We start from the raw sequence: 15,737 nt of genomic DNA, 5'->3' as shown, positions 1-15,737 counted from the left end.
ATTCCAATGCAAGTCTCCATAAATAAAGAGGCAGTATAGAGCATTAATGTACTTGAAGGTGGATAAACATTGAGGCCAGATGAGTTTTATCCCAAGCTGGTATGAGAGGTGATGGAAGAGATTGCTAGGGCTCTGATTCTAAAAATCTTTGCTGGTGACAAGAAAGATACCTGATGACTGAAAATCTGGTTGCCATTTTTGAGAAGGGTTACCAAGGTCAGTGTGACGTTGTGGGCTGAATGGTCTGTTTTCAAGCTGAATGACTCAATACAATTGCAGTAAACAGCAGCATTAGAATCTATAATATTATGCTCAGCATTGAGTGCAGGGAGAACCAAAAGAGAGATTCAGCTTGCAGATTAAAGTTGTGTCCCCCTCCCTCCTTTCTCCACCTATCACCCGCTGCCTTTGCAACCATACTTCCTCCTAACTCTTTTGTTCAGTCACCTGCCAACATTTTTTCACACCTTGATGAAGGGCTCAACTGAAATGTCAGTTATGTATTTTTATCTTTGCTATATTAAGAACACTATTTGACTTGCTGAGTTTCTCCAGCATTGTGTTTTTACTCAAGACTGGGAAAGACTAGCCTTTGGGAGACAGGATGGGTTTTCTTTAGAACAGAGGAGGCTATAGAGAGAATTGAGGTGTATAAAATTAAAAGTCCAAGCTTGAGTGAATATTACCCTTGGCAGATAGATCCAAAAATAGAGAGCATAGATTTTAGTAAAGCAATCGCAAGAGCATTGTGTATCAGAGGGCAGTGGCTTCTGACCCTCTGCCTGAAGGGATAGTGGAGGCAGAACTCAGCAAGTTCAGGACTTGGATGAGCACTTGACAAGTCTAGTCTGTAGCCTGGATGCCTCCTTGCATGTCACGTTTACTGCAATTCCAAGGGTGTGTGGCTGAACAGTTTAGCAGCACAATGTGCAACTGAGAGTAGTCACTGAGGTGGAACAGGGAAAGCTCATAAAACTCAGAACGAGGCACAAATCAGAAGCCTACGGATTCTGATGAATAGAGGAAAGTACCATTAGAACCAATGATAAAGTCTCAATTTTAGTTTATATTTATCTGGAAGAGTGTTGCCTCCTTCAGGTAGTTAGAAATTTGAAGGCTCTCTCCTCTAATCTCTATGTGCTCCTGTTTTTTGATCATTTTACTGAGGTAAAAAAGATCCTCCTTGATCCCTGAAAGTTCCTTTTCCTCAACAATACAACTGAAACCCTGTAGTGAAGAGCGACTGAATATTTTTCCAGTTTACAAGACAGGAAGTGAAGATTACAGGGGAGAAAATATTTGGGAGAGTGTTAGACCACAGAGGCAAAACAAACAATTTCCAAGGAATCCATTTTTATAACAATTGCACCATTATTAATTTTTTCTCAAAACAAATTGTCATGGTTTACAAATGAAACATGTTTTTGATGCTGAATGTGAAGTCAGTGCTCAGGAGATACAGGTTTGAGCTTGGTGCGTACCTCAAACTTGTTTGACAAGTCAGTCAGTGGGAAACGTGCACTATCTGGTTCCGTGGAGCCCTCCCAGAGAGACTGACAAGCAGATGCAAGATGCTAGCTGAAAGTGACCCACAAAGCAACAACTATCCAGTTAGTGGAATAATAGCTGCAAGAAGAAGTGTTGGCAAGGCATTTCTTACTCATAACAACTTGAAATCCACTGGCAATTCAACTAAGGCACAGAGTGCAAATCACCCGCTCTGGACTTCACTTTCCCCAACATTCTAGGAAGCACAATTTTCAGGTTCACACAAATGAGAACAAGTCATTTTGCAGAGAAGTCAAGCTGTGGTCTTTTGCAGAAATGACTTGTATCTATTTTTGTCAGGCATTGTGTGTGACAGCAGTATTTTTTAAAAAGTTTCTTTCTATATTGGGGTGTCACTTTGGGCTTCTATAATTATGCCACAATCACGCTAAACTGGAGCAATTTGATAAAAGCTACGTGTCCAAGATTTGCCAGGACTGATCTGTATCTCCATCTCAGCTCATCACAAATGCTCAATATGTCCGCAGACTCCAACAGCAATACCCATGACAACTCTTTCTAGCCTTCTTCCTGTAAAGGCTCTAGGTCAGTTTCTGGGCTTCTCTAGAGATCTCTTCTGTTGACACTGGTGCCTCCAAAAGATCTTCCTTTTTCTTTAAGGACGGCTTCCCCATTTCCTCAATTAACAGGACTACAAATGCATCTCCTCCATTTTCTATTTCTTTCACCTTCTAGACAGAAAATGGACAAGCTTCTCCTTGAATATCTTTTTCGCACTTACAAACTCCTGTGTCAACATCTCTGAAGATCTATCCCGGGACTATCACATCGATGTAATCATGAAGAAGGCATGCCAGTGGCTATATTTTGTTCGGAGTTTGAGGAGAGTTGGTATGTCATCAAAGAATTCTCACAAATTTCTACAGCTGTATAATGGAGAGCATTCTGACTGGTTGCATCACTGTCTGATATGGAGGAGCCAATGCACAGGAAAGGACAGGCTAAAGAGGATTGTAAACTCAGCCAGCGCCATCACAAACATTAGTCTTCACTCCATTAAGGCCACTTGAAAGGACCCTCACCACCTAGGCCATGCCCTTTTTCAGAGCTACCATCAAGGAGGGACAGGAGCCTGAAGACATTCGACATTACAAAAACAGCTTCTTCCCCTCCGTCATCAGGCTTCTGAATAGACAACGAATCTACGGATACTACCTCCTTTTTTGCATTAGTTATTTTTTTTTTAAATCTTGTATTTATGGAATTGTAATTTTCCACCTTGTTCTGCACAATTCTGCTGCTGGAAAACAAATTTCATGACACCTGTTCATGACAATAAAACTGATTCTGAATTTGGAAGTTTTCAGCAGCTTGGAAATTCAAAAATAATCAATTCAAGAGTGATTATCTAAATTTCATACTTGTCCCCCAGAGAAGGAAATCTGCACTTTAACTGGTGCAACCTACACTATACACAATCCCAGGCCAGGCCAAGAAACATGGTGCATTAATTGTCCTCTGAAATTCGCTAACAAATGACACTATGATTAGGGGCCTGGGATATATGATAAATAATGCTTTTGCTCGAGTTGGCCAGACCCCTTAAAAATCAGAAAAACATTTGGAATTCTGTAAAAAAAAATTGTCAAGTGTTTGTATCATTTATGCACTCAAAATGAAACAGATTGAAATACTACATTACAGTGTTTTACATTGTCAAACAAGCTCGAACATTAAAAAAAACAAGAGGTTAATTGCCATCCTGACTAATAATGCATTCTATGACAGAATCCTTAGCTTAGAACTTCTGCTTCTGAACACAGTAAACTCCATGACATTCCCACCTTGGGGAAGCAAGTCCAGAAACAAATTCAAATTTGGGGGAAGTAAAATTTTTTTTAATAATACTTCTATATAAAAATGAATGTGGTAATATGTGCTTCGTGAAACATTCCAGATAAGGTTTGAGACAAATGGAGACAGAGGCAGCAGAGACTTTTAATATGGGCTATCCTTTTCTTGTTGTTTTTGTTCTTACGGTTTTAATGGGCTGGCCATTACATCCCATCATCAATCCACTGAATACTCACTGAATATGGATCCATAACTGAAAAGAAGATTTCCATCAATGAAGAATCACAATTGTGCATGTGTATTAGATTAAAAAAAAATAAAAAAATTAAAAAAATTGAAATATGTGGGTACATCAGGTAGAAAAGGAAAAGATAATAAAATCTAGAGCTCGAGTCACAATGCAGCTTCTGAATGGGAGGGACCCTCTGTTTACAAAATCTTAAAAACTATTTGGCACCAACTCATAGTGGCGTCCAGTGAAAATCCCCCTAAATGCCTGAAATCCAACTAAATCTGAAGTCATTCTCAATGAAACTCACTCAAGAGTCTGATATCGTTTTAATTATAAAAGATCTAGCAAAGAGGTCAGATTTGAGCAACATACTCTTGTGAATCTTAATGGACCACAATGTATCATTAATTAAACTAATGGGAAAATAACTTGGTCAAACAGAAGCATAGGTTGCAATGGTTGGCGGAAAATGGAGACAAATGCCAAGAGGTCGTGTGGGGAAAATGCCAAGAGGTCGTGTGGGGCCATATTGAATGTTTAAATCTCCAGACTTGGTCTTTTTGAGTTGCTCTGAAGATATGAAAGAACTTTCTCCACATTCGATCTCTGCAGTTTTGAACAAAAAGATTGAGAGTTGAAAATGGTCTTGCAAATGCCAGAAATCCACACCACCTGAGAATCTGGACTTTTTGAAAACGATCGAACTTTAAAAATTTAGCGGGCTTTTGTGTGTTCATGCATAAGTGCCACAGGTGCCACACACTTAATACAGGGAATCATCAGAAATAAATTAATCTGTACACTGTACTTTTCTTTTACAATGTTCACTTTTAAATATAATTTCAAGCATTCCACACTCACTTTTTTGTGCTTTCTTTTTCTTTAAAACTGCTGTAATTGGCTAATGAATAAACCATCAAAATTTACCTGTTCATCTCTTCTTTATTCCTCCTTAAATTTGAATTTTTAAAGTACTGCCTGAGAATCTGGAAAATCCAGACTGACACAATCCCTGACCAGTCTGGATTTTTAGGACTTCTACTATATTGAACAGTAAATGAAAGATTTGGCTTGACATTCATTTTAAAAAACTTTTTTTAAACAGTCAGGAATTTCTGTGACACAAGACCTGACTGAGGGCCCGTTGTCCACAAATCTGAGATCCAGTTGCAAGTTGACTGTTTTTATACCACTTCATCTTGTGTTTCTCTGCCCTCCATCACTGTCAACCAATAGCCCTCCAAGCTCACCTGATGGGTTATTTTCAGGAATCACCTGCTTTGGTTTCTGAAGACAGATTGTAGCAAAGTGTCAGGAGGCTGCAGCGTCTCTGGAGCCTGAAGTGTGGCAAGCTGAGCACAATGTGCTCTGACCTGAGCACAATTTCTAATTGACAAGATGCTATCTACATTCTACTATATAGTCAAACTTTATACATTTGCTGGATTTTCCCAGATAGATCATGAAGTTTATAATCAACATGTATGTGGATAGAAAAGGAAGAGAGTTGTGGGCCAATTGCAGGAAAATGTTATCAGAGTAGAAAGCATCTCTGTCACCATCGATGAGTTAGTCCAAAGGGCCTTCTTGTGTGCTGTGTGACTCAACGAGTCTAAAATCTGTACATTTTAAGAACTCTGAGGAGATATGCCATGTCACTGAATACTCCATTAAACTTCTACAGGTGTACTGAGGGAGGCATGCTGACTGGTTGCATCATGGCCTGGTTTAGTAACTCGAGTGCCAGAAGGGTGCAGAAAATGGCAAACCTCACCAAGCTCATCATGGGCTTTGACCATTGAAGACATATGTGTGAGATGCTCTCTCAAGAAGGAAGCCAAAATCATAAAGGACTCCCTTCACCCAAGTCATAATCTTTTCTCACTGCTACCTCCAAGCAGAAGGTACAGTAAGAATTTTGGTGCATCTATACATTGCATGTATAGGACAATAACCTCTCGTTTCTATTTCCCAAGCCTCATGTCTTGGTTCTTCAATGTCAATAACATACTTCAGTATGGAACGCTCACCTCTCTTTTCCAAGGCAATTTTTTTTTTAGAAAATGCCATTTCACTATCTGCCTCAGAATCTAACTGGAATTAGGGTCAAATCAAGAGAAAACGAAACAGATCTTATCGAGGGGTCAGCTGCAAAAAGGGTTAAGAACTTCAAATTCCTGGATGTCAACATCTCTGCAGAGCTATCCGGCCTCCATGTTGATGAAATCACAAAGAAGGCTTGCCACTGGCTCTACTTCGTGAGAAGCTTGAGATTTGGTACCATGAAGAGAATTCTGACTGTTGCATCACCATCTGATATGGAGGAGCCAATACACAGGACAGGTGAAGGCTACAGAGTTGTTAACTCAGCCAGCACCATCATGGGCATTAGTCTCCACTACATTGAGGACATCTATAAGAGGTGGGTCTCAAGAAAACAGCCTCTATCCTCCAGGAGCCTCACCATCCAGATCATGCCCTTTTCTCACTGGTACCATCAGGAAGGAGGTAGCAGAATCTGAAGACGAACACCCAACGGTGCAGAAACAGCTTTCTGAATGGACAATGAACCACAGACACCACCTCACTTACATTTCTCTTTGCATTTATTTATTAAAAATGTAATTTATTGCAATTTTGCATCTGTAATACTGCTGCAAAACAGGTTCATTCTGAAGTCATTTTATGCTCTAATTATTATTGAAGTGTTAATAGAAAATACAACGTCGCAGAAATTTGAAATAAAAACAGTGCTGTAAACATACTGTGGGAAAACGTGTATTATAAGGCTAGGTCCTCTTTTTCCTGCACTGCCATTCAATAAAATCATAGCTGTTTTTAACCTGAGTGCCACTTTCCTGCAGTGTATACTTAAACTCTTTGCGTTTCCCCTGCTTATCTTCAGGTCAGTCATTGACATTTACAGTTGGGGGAGAACAAGACTATCATCTCTGGACTGGATCAATGCCTTTTTCCCCTATATTATTTCAATCAATAAAAAAAATTAGCATACAAGGTTAACAGTGAACTCAATTGATTTGACAATGGATCATGTAATCATCAATAGTGAGGCAAAGGAAATTATGGAGGGACAAACAGACAGTATAAGAAGAACACAGACCTACGGATTGCTGAATTAGAGACAAGGAGGGGCTACACCATGGTGGACTTGATTAAAATAGGTACTTCAAATCACATCATTGAAGATTTTGTATACAAAGCATTTTTCATTGGACCGCTTAATTAGCATTTTATCTATTTAGCGATAAAAATTGAAATATCGTTTTATAAAATTAATCAAAAAACAATAATCAACAGCCATGGCCTGATTCTCAGATGCTCAGCTCCTATTCTAGTCACATTGGGATTATAATTGTATGACGCCCTCCAACTGTCACATAAAAAAACCCACTTGGGATCAGTTTCTATTTAATGAATACAAATCAAGATACCTTTGAGTATTCCTACAGCAAAAACATTCAGAAAGGGGCCAGCAGGGTAGGGAGGTACTTAAACACTGGTCACAGCCGTATCTTACAAAACTGCTGCACAATTTATTAGAAATAACATTTTGCCTAACCCAAAGACCACAAGAGATGGCAGAAACAGATTGAGTACTTAGAAAGCAGCAGCTGACCTGTTCAACACCTCATCTCGATCGCCAAGTCGACTCTTGATTTTACTGGTTAGGTAGTCGAGGAATATTGTCCAGATATCAAGGCAAGAGAAATAACCCTCATGACTGGGCTGTAAAAACAGAACAGCATAAATGCTGGAGTAACTCAGCAAGTCAGGCAGCGTTTTTTTAATGTAGCAAAGATAAAGGAACATAACCAACATTTCGGGCCTGAGCCCTTCATTGAGGTATGAGCAAAAAGTAGAAAGGCGCCTGAATGAATGAGATGGTAGGGGGAAGAACACAGGCAAAAGGTCATAGGTAATATGTGTGGGGAGGGCACACAAGAAAAAAAAAGATGAGATGCGATAAGAGGATGGGGACAGCTCTCTGAATAGAGAAGGAAGGGGCAGAGAGCTGGAGGAAAGGAGACAGAAGTATGGGAAAAACAGGGAGACAGGGAGGGGGCCTAATGGAAACTGGAGAAGATGATGTTAATGTCACCCTGTTGGAGAGTGCCCAGACATGTTGCATCTCCAATTTACAGGTGGCCTTGGTTTGGCACTGCATGAGGCCATGGACATAAATGTTGGCGCAGGAGTGGGTTGCAGAATCGAAATTGGCTACAGGGTAATCCCTGCCATTGAGAGCAGAAGTGCTCAGCGAAGTGATCTCCCAGTTTGCGACCAGTCTCCCCGATGTAGAGAAGGCCAGATGCAGTAGACGACCCCTGCAGATTCGCAAGTTAGGTGTTACTTAACTTGGAAGGAGTGTTTGGGGCCCAAAATGGTGGTGAGAGAGGAGGTGTGGACACAAGTGTTGCACTTCTTACAGTCACAAGTGGAGGTACCGAGGGCGTAATTAGTGGGAATGGATCAGTGGATGAGGGAGTCACATGGTCCCCACGAAAGGCAGAGAGGAGAGGATGTATCAGGTGATGGGATCACATTATAGGTGACAAAATTGAAGAGAATAATATGTTGGATGTGGATGTGGTGGGGTGGTAGATGAGAACAAGGAGTGTTTGTTGCCTCTACAAACTAGTTACATTACTGATACATTAACAGCTACCATGTATACAGAATACCTGCCCCATTAAACAAACTTGACACCAGTCTCACCTGATGAAAAGTGTACTTGAAGAGAAGGCCCAGGAACTCCACCACTGGAAACTGCGAGTTGGACTCGATCCTGCGCAGGTGCACGCTAACAAAGAGGCGTAGGAAGTCGGTGAACTTTTCCACGTAGCTACATGGAAAAATGATCAGATATCTTCAACAAGGTGCTAAACAAAGTCAAATACTTCATTATTCCAATTCATGCTTTGGAGGGAGCTATTAAAGTTGTTACTTCCAATCATGTAGTAATTTATATTGTAAATATAGCCCTAAAACTATAACCTTGGGAAGAATAACTTCATTTCAACTGTAAAAATGGAATATTGAGGACCAAGTCAGCAGTGGAAAGGGTTAAGAACTCCAAATTCTTGGAAGTCCACATCTGAAGATCTATCCAGGGGGCTCCATGTTAATGCCATCACAAAGACAGCCTGCCAGCAGCTACACCGTGAGGAGTTTGAGATTTGGTATTTCACCAAGGACACTTGCAAATTTCTACAGATACTGTGGAGAGCATTCTAAATGATTGCATCACTGTCTGGTCTGGAGGTGCCAATGTACAGGACAGGAAAAGACTACAGAGAGTTGTGAACTTGGCCTGTGCCATCATGATCCATCCATCTTCACTCCATTAGGACATCTACAGGAGAAAGTGTCTTAAGAAAGTAGCCTCTATATAGAGAAATTTATATCTGGGTATAGGTGCCACAAGACTCACACCACCAGGTTCAGGAACAGCTGCTACCCTTCCACCATCAAACTCCTCAACAATAAACTCAATCAGGGACTTACTTAAGGACTCGTACTTTTGCACTTTATTGTTTATTTTCCTCTCTGTATTGCACAGTTTGCTTTCATTTATTTATCTGTTTACATGTGTACATTTTTTTTGCACTGCAAATAAGTGGTAATTTTGCTGCAGGAAAAGAATCTCAGGGTTGTATGTGATGACGTGTATGTCCTCTGACAATAAATCTGCAATCTATCCTCAAGGCTTCATCACCCAGGCCATTACCTATTTTCATTGCTGCCATCAGGAAGGATGTCAGGAACCTGAAGACAAACACCCAGCAGCATAAAAACACAACCTTCTCTTCCACCACCAGATTTCTGAATGGACAATGAACCACAGACACTACCTCACTTTCTTTTCTTTTGTACTAATTTAAAAATATGTAATTTATAGCATTATTTACACTTCCTGCAAAATAACAAAATTTGTGGCATGTTCATGACAATAAATTCTGATAGTGTACAAGTGCAAGGTGGGCAACTGACCATTCAAAGACTACACAAACTCATCTTGCTCGCCCAGAGATTTGTAACTTTTTCCTTTCAGATATTTATCCAGTTCCTCTTTGAACTTTATAATTGAATTTGCTTCCTCTACAACCCCAGTGCACTCCAGACCCTAAACAGTGTTCAGAAGTTGACCACTTCCTCAAGCTGACCTGTCATTTCAATAAACTATGCACAGATATTCCCAGATCTTAGTCCATTTAGAATTACACCCTCTGGTTAATATTGCTTTTTCTCATTCTTCCTACCCAAACGTAACACCACATCAGGAATAAAACCACACCTACCATTCATTTCACCAGCCAGTCTACATTTTCCTATACCCTATTACCACACCACCAAGTCTTGAGTCATCTGCAGACCTGAAACTTTGCACTATATACTTGAGCACAAATTCATATTCATTATGAAAAGCAATGGCCCAACAACTGATCACTGGGGAATAGTGAACATCTTCCTTTAGTCTTAAAAATCTTTCTTAAAGATAATGAAAATTGTTTGCTGGAAATACTCAGCAGGTCAAGCAATATCTGTGGAGGGAGAAACCAAGTCAACTCTTCAAGTCCATGATCTCTTCCTGCATGCTTTCCCATTACTGGGTCAATGCCTTTATTCCATAGCCTTTCATTTTGTTGCAGTTTACTACGCAGCACATTATTCACAGCAATAAAAACTGCATTTCTCTCATCAAGCCACTTGTTATTTCATCAAGAAACTCTTCCATTAAAAATTTAACATACCCCTGCTGGTATTCTCTAATCAATCCATATCTATCCAACTGACTGTCTTTAGAACATTCCCCACCATGTGGCTATGCCAAATGACCGGAGAGAAGGGTTTAACACCTCATCCTTTTTGGAAGAGGAAACCACAGACGGTGAACCAAACATCCATCAATAGTGGGAAAGCTGTTGGAGACAAGTCTGAGAGACAGGATGCTCCTGCATTTGAAAAGGCAAGGGTTGGTGATAGTATGGCTTTGTGTGTAGGAAGTTGTGTCTCACGAACCTGTGAGAAGGATCGACAAAAGAAGGATGGTAGGCATTGCTTGCATGAACTTTAGCAAGGTCTTTGACAAGATCCTGGATGGCTCTGAAGGTCAGAACACATAGGATCCAGAGTGAGGCAACCAACTGGATACAAAAACGGCCCTGATGGTAGTGGAGGAACAGACAAAATGCTAATGGAACTCAGCAGGTCAGGCAGCATCCAAGGAAGGCAACAGTCAACCCTTTATCTAAACTAGATATAAAGAAGGCAGAATATAAAGGTGAGGGGAGGAGGAGGAGGAGCATGAGCTGGTAAATGATAGATGAATATGTGGGTGGGGAAAGAGGGAGGACAAGGGGGGAAGAAATGGGAATAATGTAAGCAGCTAGCTTCAAGGAGAAAGAGGCAGAGGGTGAAGGAAAATGCACTCTAATTAATCAGAGGATGGTAGATCATGGAAAAAGGGAAGGAGATGGGGAGCTGGAGAAAAGAAGATATGGGTTGAATAGACAGGTTGAAAGGGCAGGGGAGAGGAAGAAAGGGACTAGAGGGATAAAGGAAAGCGAGGGGGGTAGTTACCAGAAATTGGAAGATTGGATGTTGATAATGTCCAGTAGAAGACTACCAAAAAGGAATACAAGGTGTTGGTTTTCTAACTGTGAGTGATCTCAACTTGGCAGTAAAAAATCCTTGCTTTATCTTATCTACCCCTTTCATAATTCTATAATCTTCTATCAGATCCCATCTCATTCTTCTGAATTCCAGCAAGTAGGGTCCTAGGTGCCTTAATCTCCCCTCATCTCTGGAATCAACCTGGTGAACCTCCTCTGAATCACTCCCAAAGCCAGTATATTCTTTCTCAAGTAAGGAGACCAGACTGTATGTAGTATTCCAAGTGCAGCCTCACCAGGTGTACAGATGCAACAGAACCTCCTGCTTTTAATAGTGTCTGCTCCTGGCATTCCAATTCTGTGTGGGAAAAAAAAACTTTCCTCTCAGATCTGTTTAAAAATTTTTTCTTCTCGCCTTAAACCAATGCCCTCTAGTTCAACTCGGCTGCCTTGCAAAAAAGATCTAACCAACCTTTGCCCTTCAATTTCATAAACATCCAAGGTCATGCCTCAGCCTCCACTGGGAATAAACTCCAGCCTACACAATCTCTCCACATAACTACAACCCTCCAGTCCAGCATGCAATGTTGTTTAATCCCAGATTTACTATTTTGAACCTTAGTGCTTTCTCTCTTTCTATGTTTCATCCCAAAAGTCTGCAAAAAGGGATGCAGTGGCTACTGAAGGACTTTTTTTCCTAGCTTTAAGATTTTAGACTGAGGCATTGTTGCATTTGTAGAATGTAGCACAAATGGAGAGCAGCAGGCACCAATAGCAGGACAAACTATTAAAACCAAGAAAAAAAAAGGGGGTTGTTTGCAGGAGGCCATGTTTACAAGGTTAATGAGCAATTTTTCAAGATTAAAGTCAGCAAAGAACAATGTATCACCTTTCCAATATAGGAAGGCTACTTCACTTAGATCCATCACGACCAGCTACAACAGAAGCTAATGATCAACTTGATCAATGAGATCGTGCATTAACCTAAGTTAGGCCACACCAGGGTCTCACCATTCCTTGGGTGCTGAACATATGCATGGATTGCTCTAAAAATCTGCATAGAACATGCTCTAAACCCCTAGCACAGGCAGCATCTAGGAAAACAGAAGACAACACTTCTAATTTTTTTATCAGAACCGGCGAATGACCCAAAGTCATTGACCCAAAACTTTGAAGTGGTTTCTCTTCACCAATGTTATCCAATCTATCGGGAATTTACAACACTGTATGTTTTCTGCTTGCAGATATTTATCACGACGTAGCTTACCTTTCTTCCAGCTCTTCTAGACGACTCTTTATGGAGTGTGCATTGTTCTCTTTGGTGATTTTCTGCAGTAAATAGAATGTCTGCTGGAACATGCGTAGCAGATATTCCTCAAACTCCACAGGAACACAGTTCTTCGACATGAGTTCATTAATACAGGACATAGCCAACACACCCAGTTTGCCTCGTTCTGGCATCATATTGTTGTGGTCATTTCCATTCACAGCAACTAATTTCTTGGCACGGGTGTCACAGCCAAAACGAGCAAAATGGAAGATAGTGGTGAGGAGAGTCGGGGTGATACTGGTGGAAAGCGGGATCCAGCTGAAGAGATGGGTCAAGCAGTCCAGAGCCAGTGAACAAACGTGCTCACTCTCTGGATCCAAAACTGGAATTGGCTGGTTTAATAATTTGGCAGCTAGCGGAGCCTGCAATAGGCTGCTAAGCAAATCACCTAACAGGAAAAGAAAACATTAGTCTTGCACAGCTCAAGGCTATTGACAGGCAGAGTGAAGTGCACAAAAGCAAATACCAATGTTGCTAAGCTTTGGTACAAGTTGTGCAGATCTTGGGATGACTTCACAAATATCTTGAAACTTTATAAGCATTCCTATTCTAGCAACTGGTTTATAGATTTGGCAAGAATGTTCCTCCATACTACAGAAAACATCCAGTTCAAATAACTTGGAACTCAGCTGCATTTGAATCATGGATAAATCTGAAATATAGTCACTGATCTTTGTCAGTGTTATTTAAAAGATATGTTTGCATTACCAGTAACAAATGATTCCTTCAAGTTCCTGACAGACTCAAGCACACATGCTTTAAATTCACTATGATGGTAGTTGGAAAAGATTAGGCCAAGACTCTCAATTCAACTCTGAGAATACAGAATCTATTCTGATTTGAGATATTTTGGCCTTTGGATATTCAGACTGGAGATGATCGAGTGGATATTACATCTACACACTTCATTTTTCCCAAAGAACAAAAGGTTTAACTGATTCTTCTGAGAATTGTAATATGACAATATACTCACAGTGACATTGGATAAAGAATTCTAGAGCCAACATTTGAAACCAATAACCTTGCAAAATTAATATTTCAGATACTGATTTCAGTGCTATTTATCTTTTGATTATATTTGAGAACTTTCGAGGAGCATCTGCCTTATTTGTGTATATAATTTTAGTTGCTAGTATAATGGGAAAGTAGTGGACACCAAATGGATCCTTCACCAGCTAAATGACCACAGTAAAACTCTGATAACCTGGCATTCACTGGACTTTGATGATGATGGACCAGCACATTTTATGAAGTAATGGATATTATTCAAATGGAATTTCTCAAGGATATAACGAGAACAGGGGAACAGGTGAAATGTTGTATTCTTGGATTTCCTGAAAGCATTTGATAAGGTACCATTTAAGATATCTAAAGGATAATGATATAGGAAGTTGAATGTAATTTGCATGAATAGAAGATTGGTTAACCAACAGAAAACAGAAATTTGGGATAAATGGGTGTTTCTCCAGTTGGCAATGGAGAGCAGAGTGCCTCAGGAGTTGGTGCTGGCCCACGTCTGTTCACGATATACATTAATAATTTGGGACCAAATCTGGAGTGTCCAAGTTTGCCAAAAAAACACTAAATTAAGTGTGTAGTGATTTGAAGAGTCTAGAGGGAGCTGGCAACGTCTGGCTGATGGAGTACAATGTTGGTAAATGCGAGGTCAACCACTTTGGAAGAAAAAATAGATGAAATTATTGTTTAAATTGTGAAAGATTGCAGCATGCAGTTGTCTAGGGGACTTGGGAGTGCTTGTGTATGAATCGTCAAACGATGTTTTGCAGAGGCAACAGGAAATCAAGAAGACAAATGGGATGTTGGCCTTCATCGGTAGAGGGATGCTGGCGAGGCCACACCTGGAGTACTGTGCGCTGCTCTGGTCTCCTCATTTGAGCAAGGATTTACTGGCTTTGGAGGCGGTGCTGAGGAGGTTCACTAGTTGATTCCAGAGATGAGGGGATTAGCCTATGAGGAGAGAGAGTCACCTGGGACTATACTTTCTGGAATTCAGAAGATTGAGAGCAGACATTTTAGAAACATTTAAGACAGAGGCAGGAATGTTGTTCCCATTAGTAGGTGAGACAAGAACTAGGGGCACAGCCTCAAAATTTGGGAAGTAAATTGCAAGTTCACGTACATTACTGTTTCCCCTGAAGGACTGTGTGGGTCCTATGATGGCATGAAAGTGCACATGATAGTGTAATGGAGGGAGTGAAGGGACCATTCTCAATGTAACTCCACGGTTTAGTCTTCCAATAAATAGAGATGGAGAGTGAAGCATGGAGTCACAGAGAGAAAGGTGCCCTTGAATGGCAAAAACCAACCACTACTCCTCTTCTCATGGTGGCAATCCATACAACCTCAGGAGATCCAATACCTGCCTTTTCATACCCTCCTACCATATCATGACCAAAACACTCCTTCAAATGAAACAATCATTCCTTTGCACTTTTTCCTACTTTGTTTACTGACTGATGCCCCATTTGCCTTCTCTTTTCTGGAGAACCAAGTCACAGGTTGGGTCACTACCTGAAGAGCTCTTGGTTCCCTCCATATGTGACTGAGCTTCCTCTTGTCTGTCCCCAGCACCACTCTGACCTGTCTTTGGTCTCAGTGCTCTAATAGAGTCTAATGCAAGTTTGACAAACAGTCCCTCATCTTTCCAGGTTCAATACAGACTTTATAAAAATTCAGATACTCAGCCTTTGTGTCAGAACAGGACAATTCTGATGCAAGGTCATTACTTAGGGTCAACTCAATTTTAATCTTTTGCCCTGCTGAGTATTTCCAGCAATTACTATGCTCTCCCTCAGTTTCAGCAATGATTTTCTTAATCTTTATTTACATCTTCTCTACTCTGTTGCAAACACTTTCTCTGCAATTTAACATTCATTTTTACAGTTCTAAAAGTCTTCGGCCTGAAATGTTAACCATTTCTTCTTTCACGGATTCTGCTTGACTTGCTGAATATTTTGAGGATTGTTGGCTGATTTCAAATGTCATGCACCTGCAGATTATTTGGTTTAGATCGTGCTCCTGGTTAGCGGTCTTGTTTTAAAATAGCAAAATTCAACTTTATTAAGAAAGAAAAGCATTAAAAAAACTCAGGAGTAAAAAAAAATCTGCTGGAGGAACTCAGTGGATCCAGTAGCATCAGTGGGAGAAAAAGAATGGT

General features: G+C 40.5%; 1 protein-coding gene across 17 annotated transcripts in view; it reads right to left on the bottom strand.

Moving 5' to 3' along the window:
* The window catches only part of xpo6 (exportin 6), a 291,971-nt gene that overhangs the window by 43,254 nt on the left and 232,980 nt on the right, over positions 1 to 15,737 (bottom strand). For all 17 annotated transcript variants that reach the window (XM_069905286.1, XM_069905287.1, XM_069905285.1 and 14 more), the window contains 3 exons: positions 12,497 to 12,947; positions 8,333 to 8,459; positions 7,233 to 7,342 (listed from right to left, as the gene is read on the bottom strand). In XM_069905286.1, the coding sequence (XP_069761387.1) occupies positions 7,233 to 7,342; positions 8,333 to 8,459; positions 12,497 to 12,947 (688 nt within the window). The remainder of the gene's footprint in view (positions 1 to 7,232; positions 7,343 to 8,332; positions 8,460 to 12,496; positions 12,948 to 15,737) is intronic.

Source organism: Narcine bancroftii, chromosome 12, assembly GCF_036971445.1.
Source record: "Narcine bancroftii isolate sNarBan1 chromosome 12, sNarBan1.hap1, whole genome shotgun sequence".
NCBI classification, from domain to species: Eukaryota; Metazoa; Chordata; class Chondrichthyes; order Torpediniformes; family Narcinidae; genus Narcine; species Narcine bancroftii.
The sequence above is the reverse complement of the archived record's forward strand: the minus strand, read 5'-3'. Positions and strand labels throughout refer to the sequence as shown.